The following is a 16519-nucleotide window of genomic DNA, read 5'->3' on the forward strand; positions in this document are numbered from 1 at the left end:
TCCTGTCACCAGGTTGTGAAATGGAGAGCTGTTCCAGGAAAGCACAGAGCAAACACAACCCTCTCTGCACCCAGGTCCCGTGTTATACGTGCCAGCACCAAGGGAGCCTTGGTGGTCCTGCAGTGTCATGGGTATAGCACAAGATGACTTCTTCTGGTGACCTAAATCAAGCCTTCATGCACAGAACTCCTCTCGCACTGATCCCTCCTCCCTGATGTCCCTGGGACTTGTCCCTTCAGTTGGAAGCTGTTGAGGTGGCCTCCCTGCTGTAGTTCGGAGGCTCCCCCTGCCGTCCTCATCTCCTGACCTCCAGCGCTGGTCCTGCAACAGAAGGGCTTACAGCCCTCACCTATGAAAGTTTGTAGACTTGGGAGAAGCCAAACCTTCCCGTTCTTAGTAAATTTCCATAAACAACCAGCTTAGTCTCTGCAAAACACGCAATTTAGCTTGTTTAAAATGAATGTGAATCATCTACCTTAATTTACATGTCTGTGATTCCATTCAAGCTTGTCCTTTGAGATGCCTGTTAGAGCTGGATGGAAGACTGAGTGATTTGCTGTGAGTCTTTTATGCTAAGAGGTGGTGAACTATGTCCTGGGAAAGTTAATTTCTCATTAGGCGTGTCAGAAACCCAAAACAGAACAGAATGGAAGAGAGTAGAGGAGAAGGTAAGGGAATGGGAGAAAAGGAGGGAAGGGGATGGAGGGGAGAGGTCGGGAGGGGAGTGGAGGCGAGGCGAGGCAAGGCGAGGAGAGGAGATTCTCTTGTTGGATTCTCTTAGCTGCTACAATGCATAGACACAACGATTTCAGATAGCGTTTACAGCTGTACCTGGTGAGGAGCTAGGAGTTGAACTGGATGGTCCTTGTGGTACCGTCAGACTTGGGACATTCTCTGGTTCTATGATAGACCAGAAATATAAAACATTAAAAGCCAGATACGTTGCACAATGAATTCCATTTCATTGCATTTCATGGATGCATAGCTAGATGGCAGGAAATCACTTTATTATTCAAAGACAAGTTCTCTCAGAAACACTATTCTATGGCTACCTTGCAGTCTCCAGATTTACTTGCAAGAACACATATTTGACAAGAGCTAAGTAATATGAACAGTTCTATTCAAGGCTCGGAGACAAGACGAGAAGTCTTTGCATCCCAGTATCCTTCCTAATCTGCAGCACATGAAATCTCTCAACCTCCCTTTCAATGATGAGTTAAACTATTGCAAACTGTCTTTAGACTAAAGGTAAAGGAGAGCTCAGGGGATAATTTGAGATGGTTAAAATAACAGGGACAGAGGAAGCTCATAGCTTTAATTTTTTTTAGTACAAATAGACTCTTCAGCAGGGTCTGTTGTGACAGCACAAGGGGAAATGATTTCAAACTAAAATAAGTGAGATTTAGACTGGATATGAAGATGAAGATGTTTTTTACAATAGGGTGGTGAGGCACTTGCCCAGAGAGATGATGGATGCCCCATCCCTGGAGACATTCAAGGTCAGACTGATGGGGCTGTGAGCACTTGATCAACCTGTAGGTGCCCCTGTTCACTGCAGGAGAGTTGGACTAGGTGGCCTTTAAGGGTCCCTTCCAACTCAAAAGAGTCTATGATTCTATGACTCTAAGAGTCCAGAATTGCTCTTTTGCTGATTAGCTGAAGGACTGGAAGCACAAGGTCACTGCCCAGCCATGCTGAGTCCCTGGAGCTGAACTCTTCTAAACCATGCCAGGAAAAAACTGAAAAAGGAACTGTGCTTCCTAGTTAGAGAATAACTCCGTGTCAATATGGGTGAGAAACATAGCTTTAGGAACAAGAACAACAACAAAAGCAAACTCTGCAAAGCCTGTCGGCATTCTAAAGAGGGATCTCTTCATTACCATGACCCTTCATTACCATGACCCAGAGTCTCTAGGTCTTAAGGGTAATGAAAAAGGGAGAACATTCCAGCTTTTCTGTAGGCTTTCCCACCCTCCATAAGCAGCCCATGGATTGTATTATCTTCTAGACAACATCCAGCATCATCTGAGAGATACCACTGGTTGGAATGGAGGAGCAAGGTGATGTGTAAGTAGATGCAATGTTCAAACTTGGGCCTCAGTTTCTTTCAGTTTGTAGTTCGGGCTGTACCTTCTCTTTTTTATTTCTCTGATGTGGGAATACATGTTGCAGAAGACAGGCAGGAATCACCATCACCTGTTTTCCCAGTGCAAAGACATGGGATGCAGAGTTGTAGGACCATAAACCTGGTATGCCTGCAGAGGCCTTGAGAAGCATGTTGAGCATGGGATGATAAGAGATCGTACACACTGGAAACTCCAAGGCTACAAGCAACTCACCAATTGTCAGCATGCAGACCTGGATCTGGACAAAAGCTGTCCAGAGAACAAAGAAAACAAAGAACAAGAACCCAAAGCAGATGAAAGCACGGTATGCAGTCCATTTGGATGTCAGTATGTCAGAAATATAACATCACAAAATATGTAAAAACAGGTGAATATGGAAAAGGAAGAAAGACAGGAGTCAGAAGGAACTCCATGAATATTGCACTTACTTAGGAAAAATGCTTTGATCAATGATAACTCACTGCCAAGCCTCCTTGTATCAATTCCATTGATCTTTAGATGGAGTGAAGAGTGGGAAGATGAACAAAGTGCCAGGGAAAGTGGCAGAAACCAGGGAGTGTGTGAATAAGCTACCCTGAGCAGGTCCTTTTCTCCCCCTATAACAGAGACTAGTACACACATCCCTGCAGGCATTAATCAAGTATTCCCTACATCACTATCAATTGGACAATTAACTGTTCATGCAAGGATAATTATAAAGTTAACACAGAATTACTACTCAAAAAAATGCTTCCACAAACCTTAAACACTCCTTCACATACACCACAGCTATAGATTCAGCCAGAGTCCTGTCTGGAACTCAGGAGCCACATTCTGGGATGATTCTGTTGACCAAGGTGAGTGGTCATGGGTCATCACGGTACTGATTGGAAGGGACCTCTGGGGAGCCCTGGTCTAATCTCCCGTGAGTTGATCATAGTGATCATGGGCAAATGACTCTAGTGGGTCAAGTGGAATCTGGAACTGTAGGACTCAGTTTGCCTTGAAGGAAATTCCATCTTCATTTTCCTTTAGTCTTTGCTTCCCAAGCAAAGAGATCACAACACCATACCCAACCTCATTTCTAAACCAACAGGGCCACGTTACCTGAACACACCACACCAGCATCTTCACCGTGATTACAGTTGTGTTGTCCCCATGGCCTGGCCAAGCACTCCAAGAGGTTGTTTTCTGTCCCCGTGCAGTTCACATCATCCAGCCAGATGGCATTACGCCCTCGCCCAAACCGAGCTCTGCCAGGGGCCGAGAGTACTGTCCCGCAGCCCAGCTGCCGGCACACAACTGCGGCATCCTCCATGTCCCAGCTGTCATCACACACAGATCCCCACAGCTGCTTGTGGAGAACTTCCACTCTCCCAGCACAGAGGCTTGAGCCATTCACCAGTCGCAGTGCCGTGGGTTCTGAAACAAGATGCATGTATTTTTTGGAAGCCTTCTGTACCTGCACTGCCTACAGTAATCATACAGCTAAAGTATGTCACTGATTTTTTCTACTTTTCTGACATTCATAACCAGGAAACTTTTCTCTGCATTTCAAGCCATTAAAAATGACATGCCTGAAAGCTTTTGCGATGGCCAAAGACCTTTCAATCTTGACAGCTTTAGCACAAAACACTAGCAGGCATCTGTGCCCACATGCTATGCAGTCATGATGCTCAATAGTGTTGAATGACATGAACCTTTGGGAAGGAAGTGCATGCTCCTGTTGTTATACTGAATATACCTAAATATCAGAGAAACTTTGAATATTTCAAGTGAGGTTTTTGTTCATCAGCTAGAACAAGAAAACTTCTGAGAAAATTTGTTCATGCTTACTGGAGAAGAACATAATGGAATTTGTAGAAATCTCTCTTTCTGATTACTGTGTCCTTCTGCAACAAGTCCTTCCCTCCTATGCTGTCCTCAATTTAGCAGCTGTTAGTTGTTTTCTCAATTGCATCACACTTTAGTTCTCTCTAGGTCCATAAGAAAAGCTTATTTCTTCCCATCCCTCAAAGGCTTTGTTGTACGTCTCTCACTGCTTTGCTCAGATCCTTGTGCCCATCACCAGCTCAGCACCTTTGGGCTGCTCTTGTTTCCCACCTCCCCAAGGCTTCACTGGAAAGCCCAGGCACTGAATGAGCAAGCCTCTGCAGAACAGCACCCTGAATTCTTCTGTGGTTTTTGTACTATCCAGCAATGTCACACACTTCCTTCCTCCAGCACAATGCAATGCTATTCTGAATCATAGATTAGCTTGTGCTGGAAAGAACCTTAAAGCCCTTTTGGTTCCAACCCACTCCCATGGGCTGGTTGCCACCCACTACATCAGGATGCCCAGGGCCCCATCCAGCCTGGCCTTGAGCACCTCCAGAAAAGGGGCATCCTCTGCTTCTCTGGGCATCTCATGCCAGTTCCTCACAGCCGTCTAAGTAAAGAATTTCCTCCTGACATCTAAATCTCCTCTCTTTTAGTTAGAATAGTGAATAATGCTATTCAGGAAAAATTTACCTGAGCACACAACACCAGCATCTTCATCATGATTGCATTTACTCAGCTCCCCTTTCCTGGACCTGCATTCAGAGAGGGCACCTTCCATCCCTGTGCATTCAACATCCTCCAACCAGATAGGGCTGGATCCTTGCCCAAAGTGGGCTGATCCCGGAGCTGACATGGCTGCCCCACAGCCCAGCTGCTGGCACACCACCTCTGCATCATTCAGGTCCCAGCCATTGTCACACACCGTTCCCCATTGCTGATTGTGAAGGACCTCGACCCTCCCAGAGCAGCGGTTAGAGCCATTCACCAGCCGGAGCTGGGTTGGTCCTGGAATTAAGAAAGACACGTGCAGGTCAAGCATATAAATGTGGAAGATGGGAACCTCAAACTGCAGTTAGATGCAATGTGACATGGAGACTACTGCTGGAATAAACATAGACGTTTGATCCCATTTAAGGTGTCCTCAGGCATCCAAAGAAAGCATGGTTCGTGTGGCCAGATATCCATAACTGCTGGGCTGATCTATGTTGGGCATTAATTAGCTGTATTGACTAGATCACCCTAGACTTTAATGGGGGAGGTTCAGCCACCTAGTTTACATGGAGGAACCTGAGTGTAGACACATAATTTTTCCACTATGGAAACACAGAGTGAGAGGATGCCCTGGCAGTCCAAGTAGACTAGATGGACTCATGGTAGAGGGGAGGTTCAGTGTGCAAAGGGACTTCATGGTATAGTGCAAACATGTATCACAATAGCATCATGCATGTATGGAAAGGGAAAAGATGTTCAGAGCCCAAGGGACCAGTCAATGGGCTATGGAGGGTAGCAAAGTGATGGCTGGAGACTAACACTCATTCTCCTTGGAAAAAGTATTCACTGTTAACAGACAAGCTGAAATAGGTACCTATGTAGAGGCTAGACTTAATATGAGCAAAGTAAAGATATTTCTCCATTTCTCTATCCGTATGCTTCCCTGAAGGGACACAGCAAAGTACAGAGTCCATCAGTGCTTCCAGCATTACTCCTTCCAGTGCTGCACCACAAAGGAATATGTGTCTCTTACCTATACACACCACACCAGCATCTTCTTTATGGTTGCAGTTACTCACTCCCCATGGTCTGGCCCTGCACTCAGAGAGAGCATCTTCTGATCCTGTGCAGTTCACATCATCCAGCCAGATGGGTTCATAGCCCTGCCCAAACCGAGCTGCAGTTGGAGCCCATATGGCTGTACCACAGCCCAGTTGCCGGCAAACCACTTCTGCATCATTCAAGTCCCAGCCATCATCACACACACTTCCCCATCGCTGGTTGTGCAGCACTTCAACTCTCCCAGAGCAGCGATTTGAGCCATTCACCAGCCGGACCTCGGTAGGTTCTGAAATGGAAAGAGGTAGAGAGTACCACCTTATGGTTGTAGACCTTGTGATCAGAGATCAAGTACTTGATACGACATGGAGAATGAATCAGAGAATCTTCAAATTGTCTTGGTTGGAAGGGACCTTAAAGCGCTGTGACCCAGTAGATCATTCTGCCTCGGGCCACATCCAGTCTGGCCTTGAACTCCTCCAGGATGGAGCATCCACAGCTGTTTTGGGAACCTGTTCTGGTGGAGGTGTTCAAGAAGTGTGTAGATCTGGTACTTAGGGACATGGATTAATGAGCAATATTGGTGATAGGCGGATGGTTGGACTTGAAGACCTTAGAGGTCTTTTCCAACCTTAATGACTTGATGATTCTATGATTTATCTTGCCTCAGAATTAGAGATTCAAAGATTCACATATGGGAAGAGCGTTGTCATAGGTGAGAAAGGAAAAGTAATCCATTGAGCTTCTGCAGTGTTAGTACCCATAAGCTCATTAGCTATGAACAGCAGCTACCTGAGCACACCACACTAGCATCTTCTCCGTGATGACACCCAGTGACTCCTTTAGGCCTGGCTCTGCATCTGGAAAGGGCATCTTCAGTCCCTGTGCAGTTGACCTCAGACAGCCAGATGGGACCACTTCCCCGTCCAAAGTGAGCCAAGCCAGGAGCTGCAATGGCCACACCACAACCTAGCTGCCAGCACACAACATTGGCATCTCTCATGTCCCAGTTGTCATCACACACTGTCCCCCACTGCCGTTGCTCCAGCACCTCGATTCTCCCAGCACAGCGGCTTGGGCCGTTCACCAGCTGGACTGCCATTGGATCTGAAATGAAGAATAGAAGAAAAAAAGAAAAAAATAAGACTTCTGGAAGACCTGCTGGAGATGACCACCCACCCAAAGTGAGTACTGCATCCAGGCCTGGGACCCTCAGCACAAGAAAGATGTGGAGCTGTTGGAGCAGGTCCAGAGGAGGACATGAAGATGCTCATAGGACTGGAGCTTCTCTCCTGTGATGAAAAGTTGAGGGAGCTGGAGGTGTTCAGCCTTGAGATGAGAAGACTCTAGAGAGACCACTTTGCAGCCTTCTAGTATTTAAAAGGAGCTTATAAACAGGAGGGAGACTGACTTTTTACTTGGGCAGATAGTGATAGGACAAAGAAGAATGGTTTTCAACTAAAAGAGGGGAGATTTCATGGAGAAGCTGGCCGTCCATGGTTTGGATGGGCATATGCTCTGCTGGGTGAAGCACTGGCTGGATGGCCAGGCCCAAAGAGTTGTGGTCAGTGGAGTTAAATCCAGTTGGCAGCCAGTCACAAACGGTGTCCCCTAGGACTTGGTACTGGGGCCGCTTCTATTCAACATCTTTATCAATTATCTTGATGAGGAGTTTGAGTACACCCTCAGTAAGCTTGCAGATGACACCATGTTGGGAGGGAGTGTTGATCTGCCAGAGGGTAGAAAGGCTCTGCAGAGGGACCTGGACAGACTGGATTGATGGGCCAAGGTAAACTGTATGAGTTCCAATAGGGCCAAGTGTCGGGTCCTGCACAGATTGAATGGGGCCCTGGGCAGCCTGATCTGGTGGGTGGCAACTCAAATCATGGGGGTTAGAACTAGATGATTTTTAAAGAACATTCCAATTTACGCCATTCTATGATTTTATGATCACCCTGGAAACATGAGATCTTGTGAAGGACCATGACTCCTAGCTCCACCACACAATGCTTTCACTAGACATGAAATCCCTTGGGAGTCAACAAGATGAGAGTCCAGTGAGAAGCCTTGTGTCTATTCACTTGAGTTAAAAAAATGAGCCAGGAAAAATGGGAGAAGTGGCAGAGGTAGGATCCTCCTTGCATCTTTTTTTGGCAGTAGGAATGTTATCATCATCTCTTTGCCTTCTGAACACCCTTATTCTCAGTGGCAGCATGGCTCTCCGTATAGACAGACAAAAAGAATGTGGCATAGCTTTACCTGTGCACACCACGCTGGCATCTTCCCCATGGTGGCAGCTGTGTTGTCCCCATGACTGGACTGTGCACTCACTAAGGGCAGGCTCTTTCCCTGAGCAGGTCACTTTCTCCAGCCAGATGGGGTCATAGCCTCTGCCAAACCTAGCCCAGCCTGGAGCATATATTGGAGTGCCACAGCCCAGCTGCCGGCACACCACTTCTGCATGCTCCATGCCCCAGTCGTTGTCACAAACAGTTCCCCACTGCTCGTGGTGAAGCACCTCGACTCGCCCAGTGCAGCGGTTTGGGCCATTCACCAGCCGTAACTCTGTGGGATCTAAAGGGGATGTGAGAAAAATGAGTTAGCAGGGACATTCAGCTTTCTGAAGCAGATGTTTTTCTGAGGCTTGCAACTAGGTGCAACCGTACAATGTACAAGTGGTGGAACACCTCTCCTGTGCAGAAAGGCTGAGGGAGTTAGTCTTATTCAGCCTGGAGATGAGAAGGCTCCAGAGAGCCTTGCAGCCTTCCACTACTTAAAGGGGGCTTGCAAAACAGCACTGACTTTTTATGTGGGCAGATAGTGATAGGACAAGGGGGAGTGGTTTAAAAATAAAAGAGGAGGGATTTTGGTTAGGTGTTGCCCTGTCAGCGCTCAGACATGAAGTCTGCTTTGCAGAAACCACTCTTGAACCAACATTAGTTCCATGCAGAGCACACTTCACCCCAAAGTACCTCTTTCTCCATCCCCCAAAACCACGCACTGATCCACCAACCCAAACTTCCATCTAGATGCAAAGAGCCTACAGATGATAATACTCTCCACGTGTGCTTTCAGCATTTGGCACAGGATGCAACCTGAAAAGGGTGTCACCTTGGATGGGTCACACATGGGAGCTTATAAACAAGGTGACAAAAACTTTACACAGGCAGATAGTGATAGGACAAGGGAGAACAACGTTAAACTAAAAGAAGGGGTGATTTAGATCAGATATTAGGAGGAAATTCTTTACTCAGAGGTTGGGGAGCACTGGAACAGGTTGCCCAGAGAAGCCATGGATGCCCCATCCCTGGAGGTGCTCAAGCTGGGATGAGGCCCTGGGCAACTTGATGTAGTAGGTGGCAACCAGCCCACAGCAGGGGTTTGGAACTGGATGGACTTCAAGGTCCCTTCCAACCCAAGCCATTCTATGATTCTATGGTTCAGTGGTTTTATGGTTCTATGATTCTATGGTTTTGATAACTGTTTTTCCCCATCTGAATCAGTATCTTCACTTGGGAGAAACTGATCACATTCAGAAGAAGTTAACAACAGGATGCCTTGGAGTGTTTCCTACGGACAACACCTGGAAGACTTTTGGACATTCATGTTCAAACCATAAACATCAGAACAAGCTTCTAAGTGCTGCTAATGTGACCATATCTCCCTCTGAAAACACATCTGATGAGGAAAGATTTTTTTTAAATAGCAAAAAGAAGGTTTTGTGGGGACATGGTGTCACTGTGGCCTCCCATGCTATTTGGTCTCATCTACTAAAGCTCCTTGCAAATACTGCCCAAAGGCACCCAGATTTTCTCTTCTGGTACACAAGTATGGCATCCCATTGCAAGCTGGAGGAAAGGGGAAATATCTTTCAATCTTGGATCACCTCTAGAGATCCAGAAGAAACTTGGGACATAAAAAAGAAATAGACCACACCCAACACTGTTGCCCAATTGAATCCTCTGAATGCACACATTGAAACATTCAGAGCAGCCTTGCATGATGGACATGGTGAGCCACTTGAGAACTGATATGTTAAGGTATCAGGCAGACCATTAGCACAAACTCATACTCAGATAATCTGTTGATAGAACACCTGCAAGAATGGAGTTGTCTCTCAAGCACTATTGCTTGCAATAGCATTACAGGCAAAGGAAAACAATGTGCATGGAGGGAAGCAATCTAAAATTAGATGCTAGAGTACCTGCAGAAAGACTTCTCCATGAACCCATGAGCTGGGCACTTACCTGAACACACAACACTAGCATCTTCATCATGTTTGCAGTTATGGTCTCCCCAGCGCTTCAAGTTACACTCAGTGATGGCCCCTTCTGTACCCGTGCAGTTCACCTCATCCAGCCAGATGGGATCGTGTCCCTGCCCAAACATAGCTTTGCCAGGGGCTGACACCGCCGTCCCACAGCCCAGCTGCCTGCACACCACCTCTGCATCAGCCAGGTCCCAGCCATCGTCGCACACTGTCCCCCAGCGCTGGTTGTGATGTACCTCAATTCGCCCTGAGCAGCGGCTGGAGCCATTCACCAGACGTACTTGCTTTGGTTCTGGAAAGACACAATTGCCAAACATCTGAATGGCCCAGGAAGGGACTGGAGCTGCCCTGGGACCAAGGAGTCCAGTGCTTCAGTGAATCTCACAGCTGGAGGGTGAGGTGCTACAGTTGTGAACTGAGAAGAGCAGGCTCCCCATGGTTACTTATCTCCCAAAACTCATCACCAGGTGTAACATCTGGACGAATGTCCCCATCAAAGCTCCTTGTTCCTTTCCTTTCCCTATCACACATGCCAGCCCATCAAAGGGTTCCTTCCACCTCCATTTTCAGGGCTGCAGTGTTGATGTCTATGCCTAGGACCATTTCAAAGCTCTTCTGCTCTTCTCTCCACCCATTCCTTAACAACAAAAAAGCTCTGATAGGGAAGAAGTTAGACTTACCTGAGCATTCAACACCAGCATCTTCTCTGTGGCCACAATTGTGGCTTCCCCAGGAACTGGCCTGGCACAGAGAAAGGGCAGCCTCCGTCCCAGCACAGGTCACGTCATCCAGCCAGATTTGTCCTGCCCCTTGCCCAAAAGTAGCTCCAACAGGGGCTGACAGAGCTGAGCCACAGCCCACTTCTCTGCACACCACTTCAGCAGCTGTCATGTTCCAGCCATCATCACACACAGTGCCCCAGCTGCCATTGTGGAAGACTTCCACTCTGCCAGAGCAAGGGCTTGAGCCGTTTATCAGCCTGACCTGGATCTCGCCTGGAGAGGGTGCCCCTGCAAAACCCCAGAAAGCAAAGAATCAGAGTTTCTGGGCATGCAGTCACCTACAGTGTTTAGGAGCAAATGATCACAAACTTTGCTGGGCATGCAGTCACCTACAATGCTTAGGAGAAAATGATAGAAAATATGCTGAGCATGCATTCACATATAATCACCATCATGCAATCACCATCAATGTTTAGGCATAAATGATCAGAATCTTTGCTGGGCATCCATTTATCTACAATGCCTAGTAGCAACTCTTCAGGAACTTTGCTGGGCATGCATTATCTGAAACATCTTTGGGTGACAAATGGTCTAACTCATCCTAAAGGAGGTGCTAATGGAGAGCTGTGAGCTCCATCAAAGGCTACTCTAGGATGGCATGACTCATGCCTCAAATGCTCTTAGCCATATTGTCTAGACCTTATTGGAACAATGTCCTGCACTCAGTTGAAAAGGAGGCAATGACTGTGGACATGGATATTCAAAGAGGTGAATAGAGATATAAGGAAGAAATTCTTTACTATGAGGGTGGTGACTGACCAGAGAGGCTGTGGATACCCCATCTCTGGAAGTGTCTAAGGTCAGGTTGGATGGGCCCTGGGCAGCCTGATCTAGTGAAAGTCAACAGGAGGTTTGGAAATGGATGTTCTCTAAGGACCTTTCCAGTCCAGGCCATTATTTGATTCTGTGATTCTATGACTCTGTGGTTCTATGATCTTCTGATTCTGTGATCTTCTGATTCTGTGACTCTGTGGTTCTACATTAGTGGGACCTTTTCCCAGCCCCATGCTCTGTGCATTCCAAAAGCTTAGCCACCACAAAGGACGGATAGTTCTGCTCACCATTTAATCCTTTGGCTGTCCCCAGCAGTTAGTGCAAGACAAAATCAAAGAATGCTTCAGGTTGGAAGGGACCTCTGGAGGTCACCTGATCCAAGACAAGACCAGAGCAAACCTCACCTGAGCACACAACACTGACATCCTCTCCATGCCCACAGTTGTGGTTTCCCCAGGGCCGTGCCCGGCACTCAGAAAGACCAGCTTCCATCCCAGTGCACTGCACATTGTCCAACCAGATGGGATCTTTTCCTCGGCCATACCGAGCCCCACCAACGGCAGACAGCCCCATCCCGCAGCCCAGCTGCCGGCACACTACATGGGCTCCTGCAATGTTCCAGTGGTCATCACACACCGTCCCCCAGGTGTTGTTGTAGAACACTTCCAGCCGTCCCGTGCAGGAGTCAGGGCCATTCACCAGCCTGACTTGGGCAGGGCCCGACACTGGCAATGAGAACAAAGGGAAGGAGAAGTTAGTGAGAAATCTTTGAGAAAAAAAGACTGAAGAGCTGATGGAAAGGCATCTTAACAGAGTCTACCTGTCTTCTCTATTCTACAGGAATAAGCAAGAGGAAGACACAAACAATTATAATTTTATTATAATAATTTTAACAAGGACACATGGCAGCTGGCCTTTGAGCAAAACCGTTTTTCCACCTACAAACAGACATGAATACAGTTCCTCAGAACAGGAAATGCCAAAATACATTACGACATCTTGTCAATTGCTTTTTAAGTGTGTGTGCTTCAGGATGAACGTACATGCCTAAAGATAATTTAGCAATTAAATGGATGATTTGCAGGCTCTTTGTGGGAGGAATTTTTAGCAACGCTGTGCACTCACATGCTGCACTCACAGATTTTGCCTGGCTTTTTTTTTTTTATGAACAGCCTTGACCACAGCACAGGGAACCTAAGGGCTCATTTATTTTCTGCAAACACCTACCCTGCTACCTCAGATCAGCCTGGTCCAAGCACACCAGACCGATAACACTACCCATCACAGGACGGGTAATTCCCATTCCCCCTCTTTTTTCAGCCATTCAAGCTCTACAACACATAGTTGAGTCTATCAAAATGGCAGCAACACATTCACTCAGCACACTTGATTTCTACACTTTTCACTTGACTGCCTCTATCCTCCCTCTGCAATTCACTCTGGTTTCTTTATGGCATCCACCTTCTAGAAGGTACCAGCACTTTTGAGGGAGACTCAAAGTCTTCTGCAGCTGGATTTGGAAGTTCTGCACCATACTTCCACCAGTACTCAAGAAACTCACACAGGTTGCTTTAAGCATGCACCTTATGAACTTGGAGCAATAGTAATTAAGCTGCAGAGAAATGAAGAGAACATCATTCCAGCATGGTCTTTCCCAAAATGTGGGAACACAAGGCACTCACCACACATCCCCGCGAGTATGAGGAGGATCCCTCCGGTTTCCAGCCAAGTACATGCAAGCAGCCTCTGCCCCATGGGTTGCCCAGCCAGCTGTAGAAGACTTTTGAAAAATCTGCACCCTACCTAGTGGGACGCAGGAGACGGGCTCTGTAGAAACTGAGCTCAAGTCCACCACCAGCAAATGGAGAGGAAATTCAGCAAAACACCATGGCAGCAGCTGCAGGAGAATGCATTCCTCTTGCTACCCCGCTTGCTGCTTGCATTTGCATAACACAGAGCCGAGTTTCTGAAGGGGAACTGAATCTTCCACTTTCAGGAAGTGGAACTTTATCCATGGTGATGAACAAATGTGTTTTGGGAACACTGTGGGCATTTGCGGTCATGTCCCCTGGATGAATTTTGTAAGAGGACAACAGAGAGAGGGTAGGGGATTTGCAAGGCTTGAAAGCACATCATCCTGCCCAGCCCTTCTCCTTTCTCTCCTAGGAGATAGACGAAGGAAATGCAGCACCCAGTAGGCACAAAACCATGTAAAAACCTATGGCATCATGAACCCCAGTGATTCTTCTTCTGGTTTGGCTCACCCAAGTCCAGGATGTTGACCACCAGGATGCCTAGGTCTTTATCCACAGAGCTCCTTTCCAGCAGGTCAGCTTCTCACCTGTACCAATGCATGCAGTTATTCTTCCCCAGGTATAGGACTCTCCATGGTCCATGGCCTTCAGTCATGTATCATAAGGGACAGGTCAAAAATGGCTGAGGTAGATACCAGCTTTGGGTTCTTTTTATGATTCAACCTCCGGAATAGGGATTGGGTTTCTTCCTGCCAGCAAATCTCAGACTCCAAATTCAGTTTTTGGTCTTCATTTAAGGAAAGATGGAGCCCACCATCTTAATAAGACGTGATTCCTTCATACTTACCAAGGTACAAAGAAATTAAATTAAAATTTGTTGTAACCACTTTACTTGGGTTTCCAGCTATTTCCCATGCACAGGACATTGGCTTTGCTCAGTATTTTCTTGCATTTCCCCTGTTTCTTTGGGGTCAAGCACCTGCCCCATGGCTCCTTGTGACAATAACAAACAAACCAATCCCTGAAGCTCACAGACTTTCACACACTTGTGCATCAGCTATGTTTTTTTTTTTTTTACGCAGATTCCTTTTTGTGCATGCAAATTCCATGCACTTGCATTCCTGAAGAGGCCACTCGCTATTCAGGGGGAAAAAAAAGTGCTCCAAATTAGAGAAGCACCCTATAAGAAAACCCTCCTGGTAGACAGGCTAGACAAGAGTTGTTCTTAGAGGTCTGATTGATTTTTGGAGAGACAATCCAGTTCTACAAAATATTCTAGCTTCATTTGCTTGTTCTATTAATTCTCCAGATTCCAGCCTCTCAAACTGAGGCCTATTGCATTTTCATGCAGATAATCTATACAGCTATATCACAGAAAATCACAGAGTTGTAGAGGTTGAGGAGACCTCTGGAGATCACGTAGTCTAACCCTCCAGCTAATGTAGCCTTCTGGTGGGTCAGCCACTGTCTCGCTCCAATCTATAGGAGAGAAAGGAGGTTCTTCTAATATATGTCTACCCGACTGCGAGATTAAGACACAACGGGTCAAATGTTAGCCTGACCAGTTTATTGCAAATCCTAGTTGCTTAGGGAGAAGGGGAAGGGAAGGCAGGCGATAGAAAAGGGGTGGGAAAAAGCAAGGAGTCCTTGTAGAAAGCAAGAGAGAGATAGTCACCACCGTGGGTCCAGTGTTGTTCGTAGTGCCTCTGTTGATCTCATCCAGTCACCACAGGGGATGGGAGAAAGCCAGGAAGCTTTGCAGCAAGCGGGCCCCAGGAGGTTCTTTCCACCATCAAAGGTTTCTTTTCTTTTAGGAGTTCTTCTCCCCCAAAGGTTTCATTTCTCTGGGAGTTCTCCTCCCAAGGGTTCATTTCTTTGGGAGTTCTTCTCCAAAGTTCTGAGTTTAGTGGGGACCTTTTATCCCCCATTTCACAGTTTTTTTCTTTTCTCTATGTTAGAATGACACACCTGGCCCGACAGATAAGCCAGGAGGGAGTGGTGCCTTCAATGCCATAAATAAGCATCATCACCTTTTGCAGTGGTCAGCTCCTTCAAGCCGGACCCCTGAAAAAGGCTGCTTGTCCCACTTCTGCTTATCTTTACAATCACAAGCAGAAGTACCCTGGCACGGTGACACTCACTGCTCAACACCCTGGATAATTCACATTTGTCAGTTAGAGTCTTATCACCAAAAAGGCCTCATGAAGCAAGCTTTGAGGCAAAAGAAAGAAACAGTTCTCATCTTCCACAGCCACTCCTCCCAGCTTTGTGTCATCATCAAACTTGCTGAGGGTGGACTTCATCCAGGTCACTGATGAAGATGCTGAAGAAGAGCGGACTCAGCACCGGTCCCTAGGGAGCACCTGTAGCTTCAGACCTCCATCTAGACTCAGTGCTGCTGATCACAGCCCTCTTGAGCTCTGCCAGTCAGCCAGTTCTCAGCCCACCTCACTGTCCACTCATCTAGCCTACACTTGCTAAGCTTCATTACAAGGATATTGCAGGAAATAGTGTCAAAAGCCTTGCTGAAGTCATGATACACAACATCCACTGCTCTTTCCTCACCTACTCAGCCAGTGATGGCATCACAGAAGGCTATGAGACTGGTCAAGCATGATTTCACCTTGGTGAATCCACGTTGGCTACTCTTGATAACCTTCATCTTGTAAAACGCAGCAGCCACCACCAGATGCAGGGAATATCCTAAGTGGAAAGAAATGGGTTTGGGTGATGCACAGAGAAATGGTCTACTTGAGGGGAAATTGCACTGGAAGTTATGGGGAATAAATTAAGAGGAGAGGGATGCTGCATAATGAAATGCAGGTCTTGGGATGCAGGTCTTGTAAGGGAATGCAGGTCTTATAATAGTATGCAGTACTTTAGTGGGATAAAAGTTTTGAAAAGGGATACAAGTCTTGCAAGGGAAGTTCTGAACACCAAGAACTGGCTCCCTACACCAGTTGTTCTCACCTGTTTGCTCTTCAGTAATAGCGTGGCATTTGGTCAATGGCTGTGGTGGATGATGGAGATAGGAAGGGATGTGAGATGATGGCCAAGAAAGAGGATGGCCTGGAGGGACACGGGGAGATACTGGATTATCCCAGTTTTGGAGATTAACAGAACATGGGCACCCTTTCTCTGGTTTTGCATGCAGCTTTGGTAGGGGACAGGCTGCGCTTTATGCTCATTTAACACAATAGAAACAAGGAAGTCACCAGGAAACATGCCCTGCAGAAAAAGAAG

The 16519-nt window shown here is 46.8% G+C and overlaps 1 protein-coding gene across 24 annotated transcripts in view; it reads right to left on the reverse strand.

Annotated features, from left to right (window-relative positions):
- LOC110390401 (deleted in malignant brain tumors 1 protein-like) overlaps window positions 1-16519 on the reverse strand; it is a 39621-nt gene that overhangs the window by 12567 nt on the left and 10535 nt on the right. For 17 of the 24 annotated variants that reach the window (XM_021381690.1, XM_021381683.1, XM_021381678.1 and 14 more), the window contains 11 exons: window positions 16247-16504; window positions 13205-15979; window positions 11927-12247; window positions 10647-10976; window positions 9944-10258; window positions 7956-8270; window positions 6489-6803; window positions 5671-5985; window positions 4617-4931; window positions 3213-3527; window positions 832-900 (listed from right to left, as the gene is read on the reverse strand). In XM_021381690.1, coding sequence (XP_021237365.1) covers window positions 832-900; window positions 3213-3527; window positions 4617-4931; window positions 5671-5985; window positions 6489-6803; window positions 7956-8270; window positions 9944-10258; window positions 10647-10976; window positions 11927-12247; window positions 13205-13277 — 2683 coding nt within the window. In that variant the 5' untranslated portion in view covers window positions 13278-15979; window positions 16247-16504. The remainder of the gene's footprint in view (window positions 1-831; window positions 901-3212; window positions 3528-4616; window positions 4932-5670; window positions 5986-6488; window positions 6804-7955; window positions 8271-9943; window positions 10259-10646; window positions 10977-11926; window positions 12248-13204; window positions 15980-16246; window positions 16505-16519) is intronic. The other 7 variants (XM_021381694.1, XM_021381692.1, XM_021381680.1 and 4 more) reach the window with 3 other exon arrangements.

The sequence above is a fragment of the Numida meleagris genome, linkage group LGE64 (assembly GCF_002078875.1).
Source record: "Numida meleagris isolate 19003 breed g44 Domestic line linkage group LGE64, NumMel1.0, whole genome shotgun sequence".
NCBI lineage: Eukaryota > Metazoa > Chordata > Aves > Galliformes > Numididae > Numida > Numida meleagris.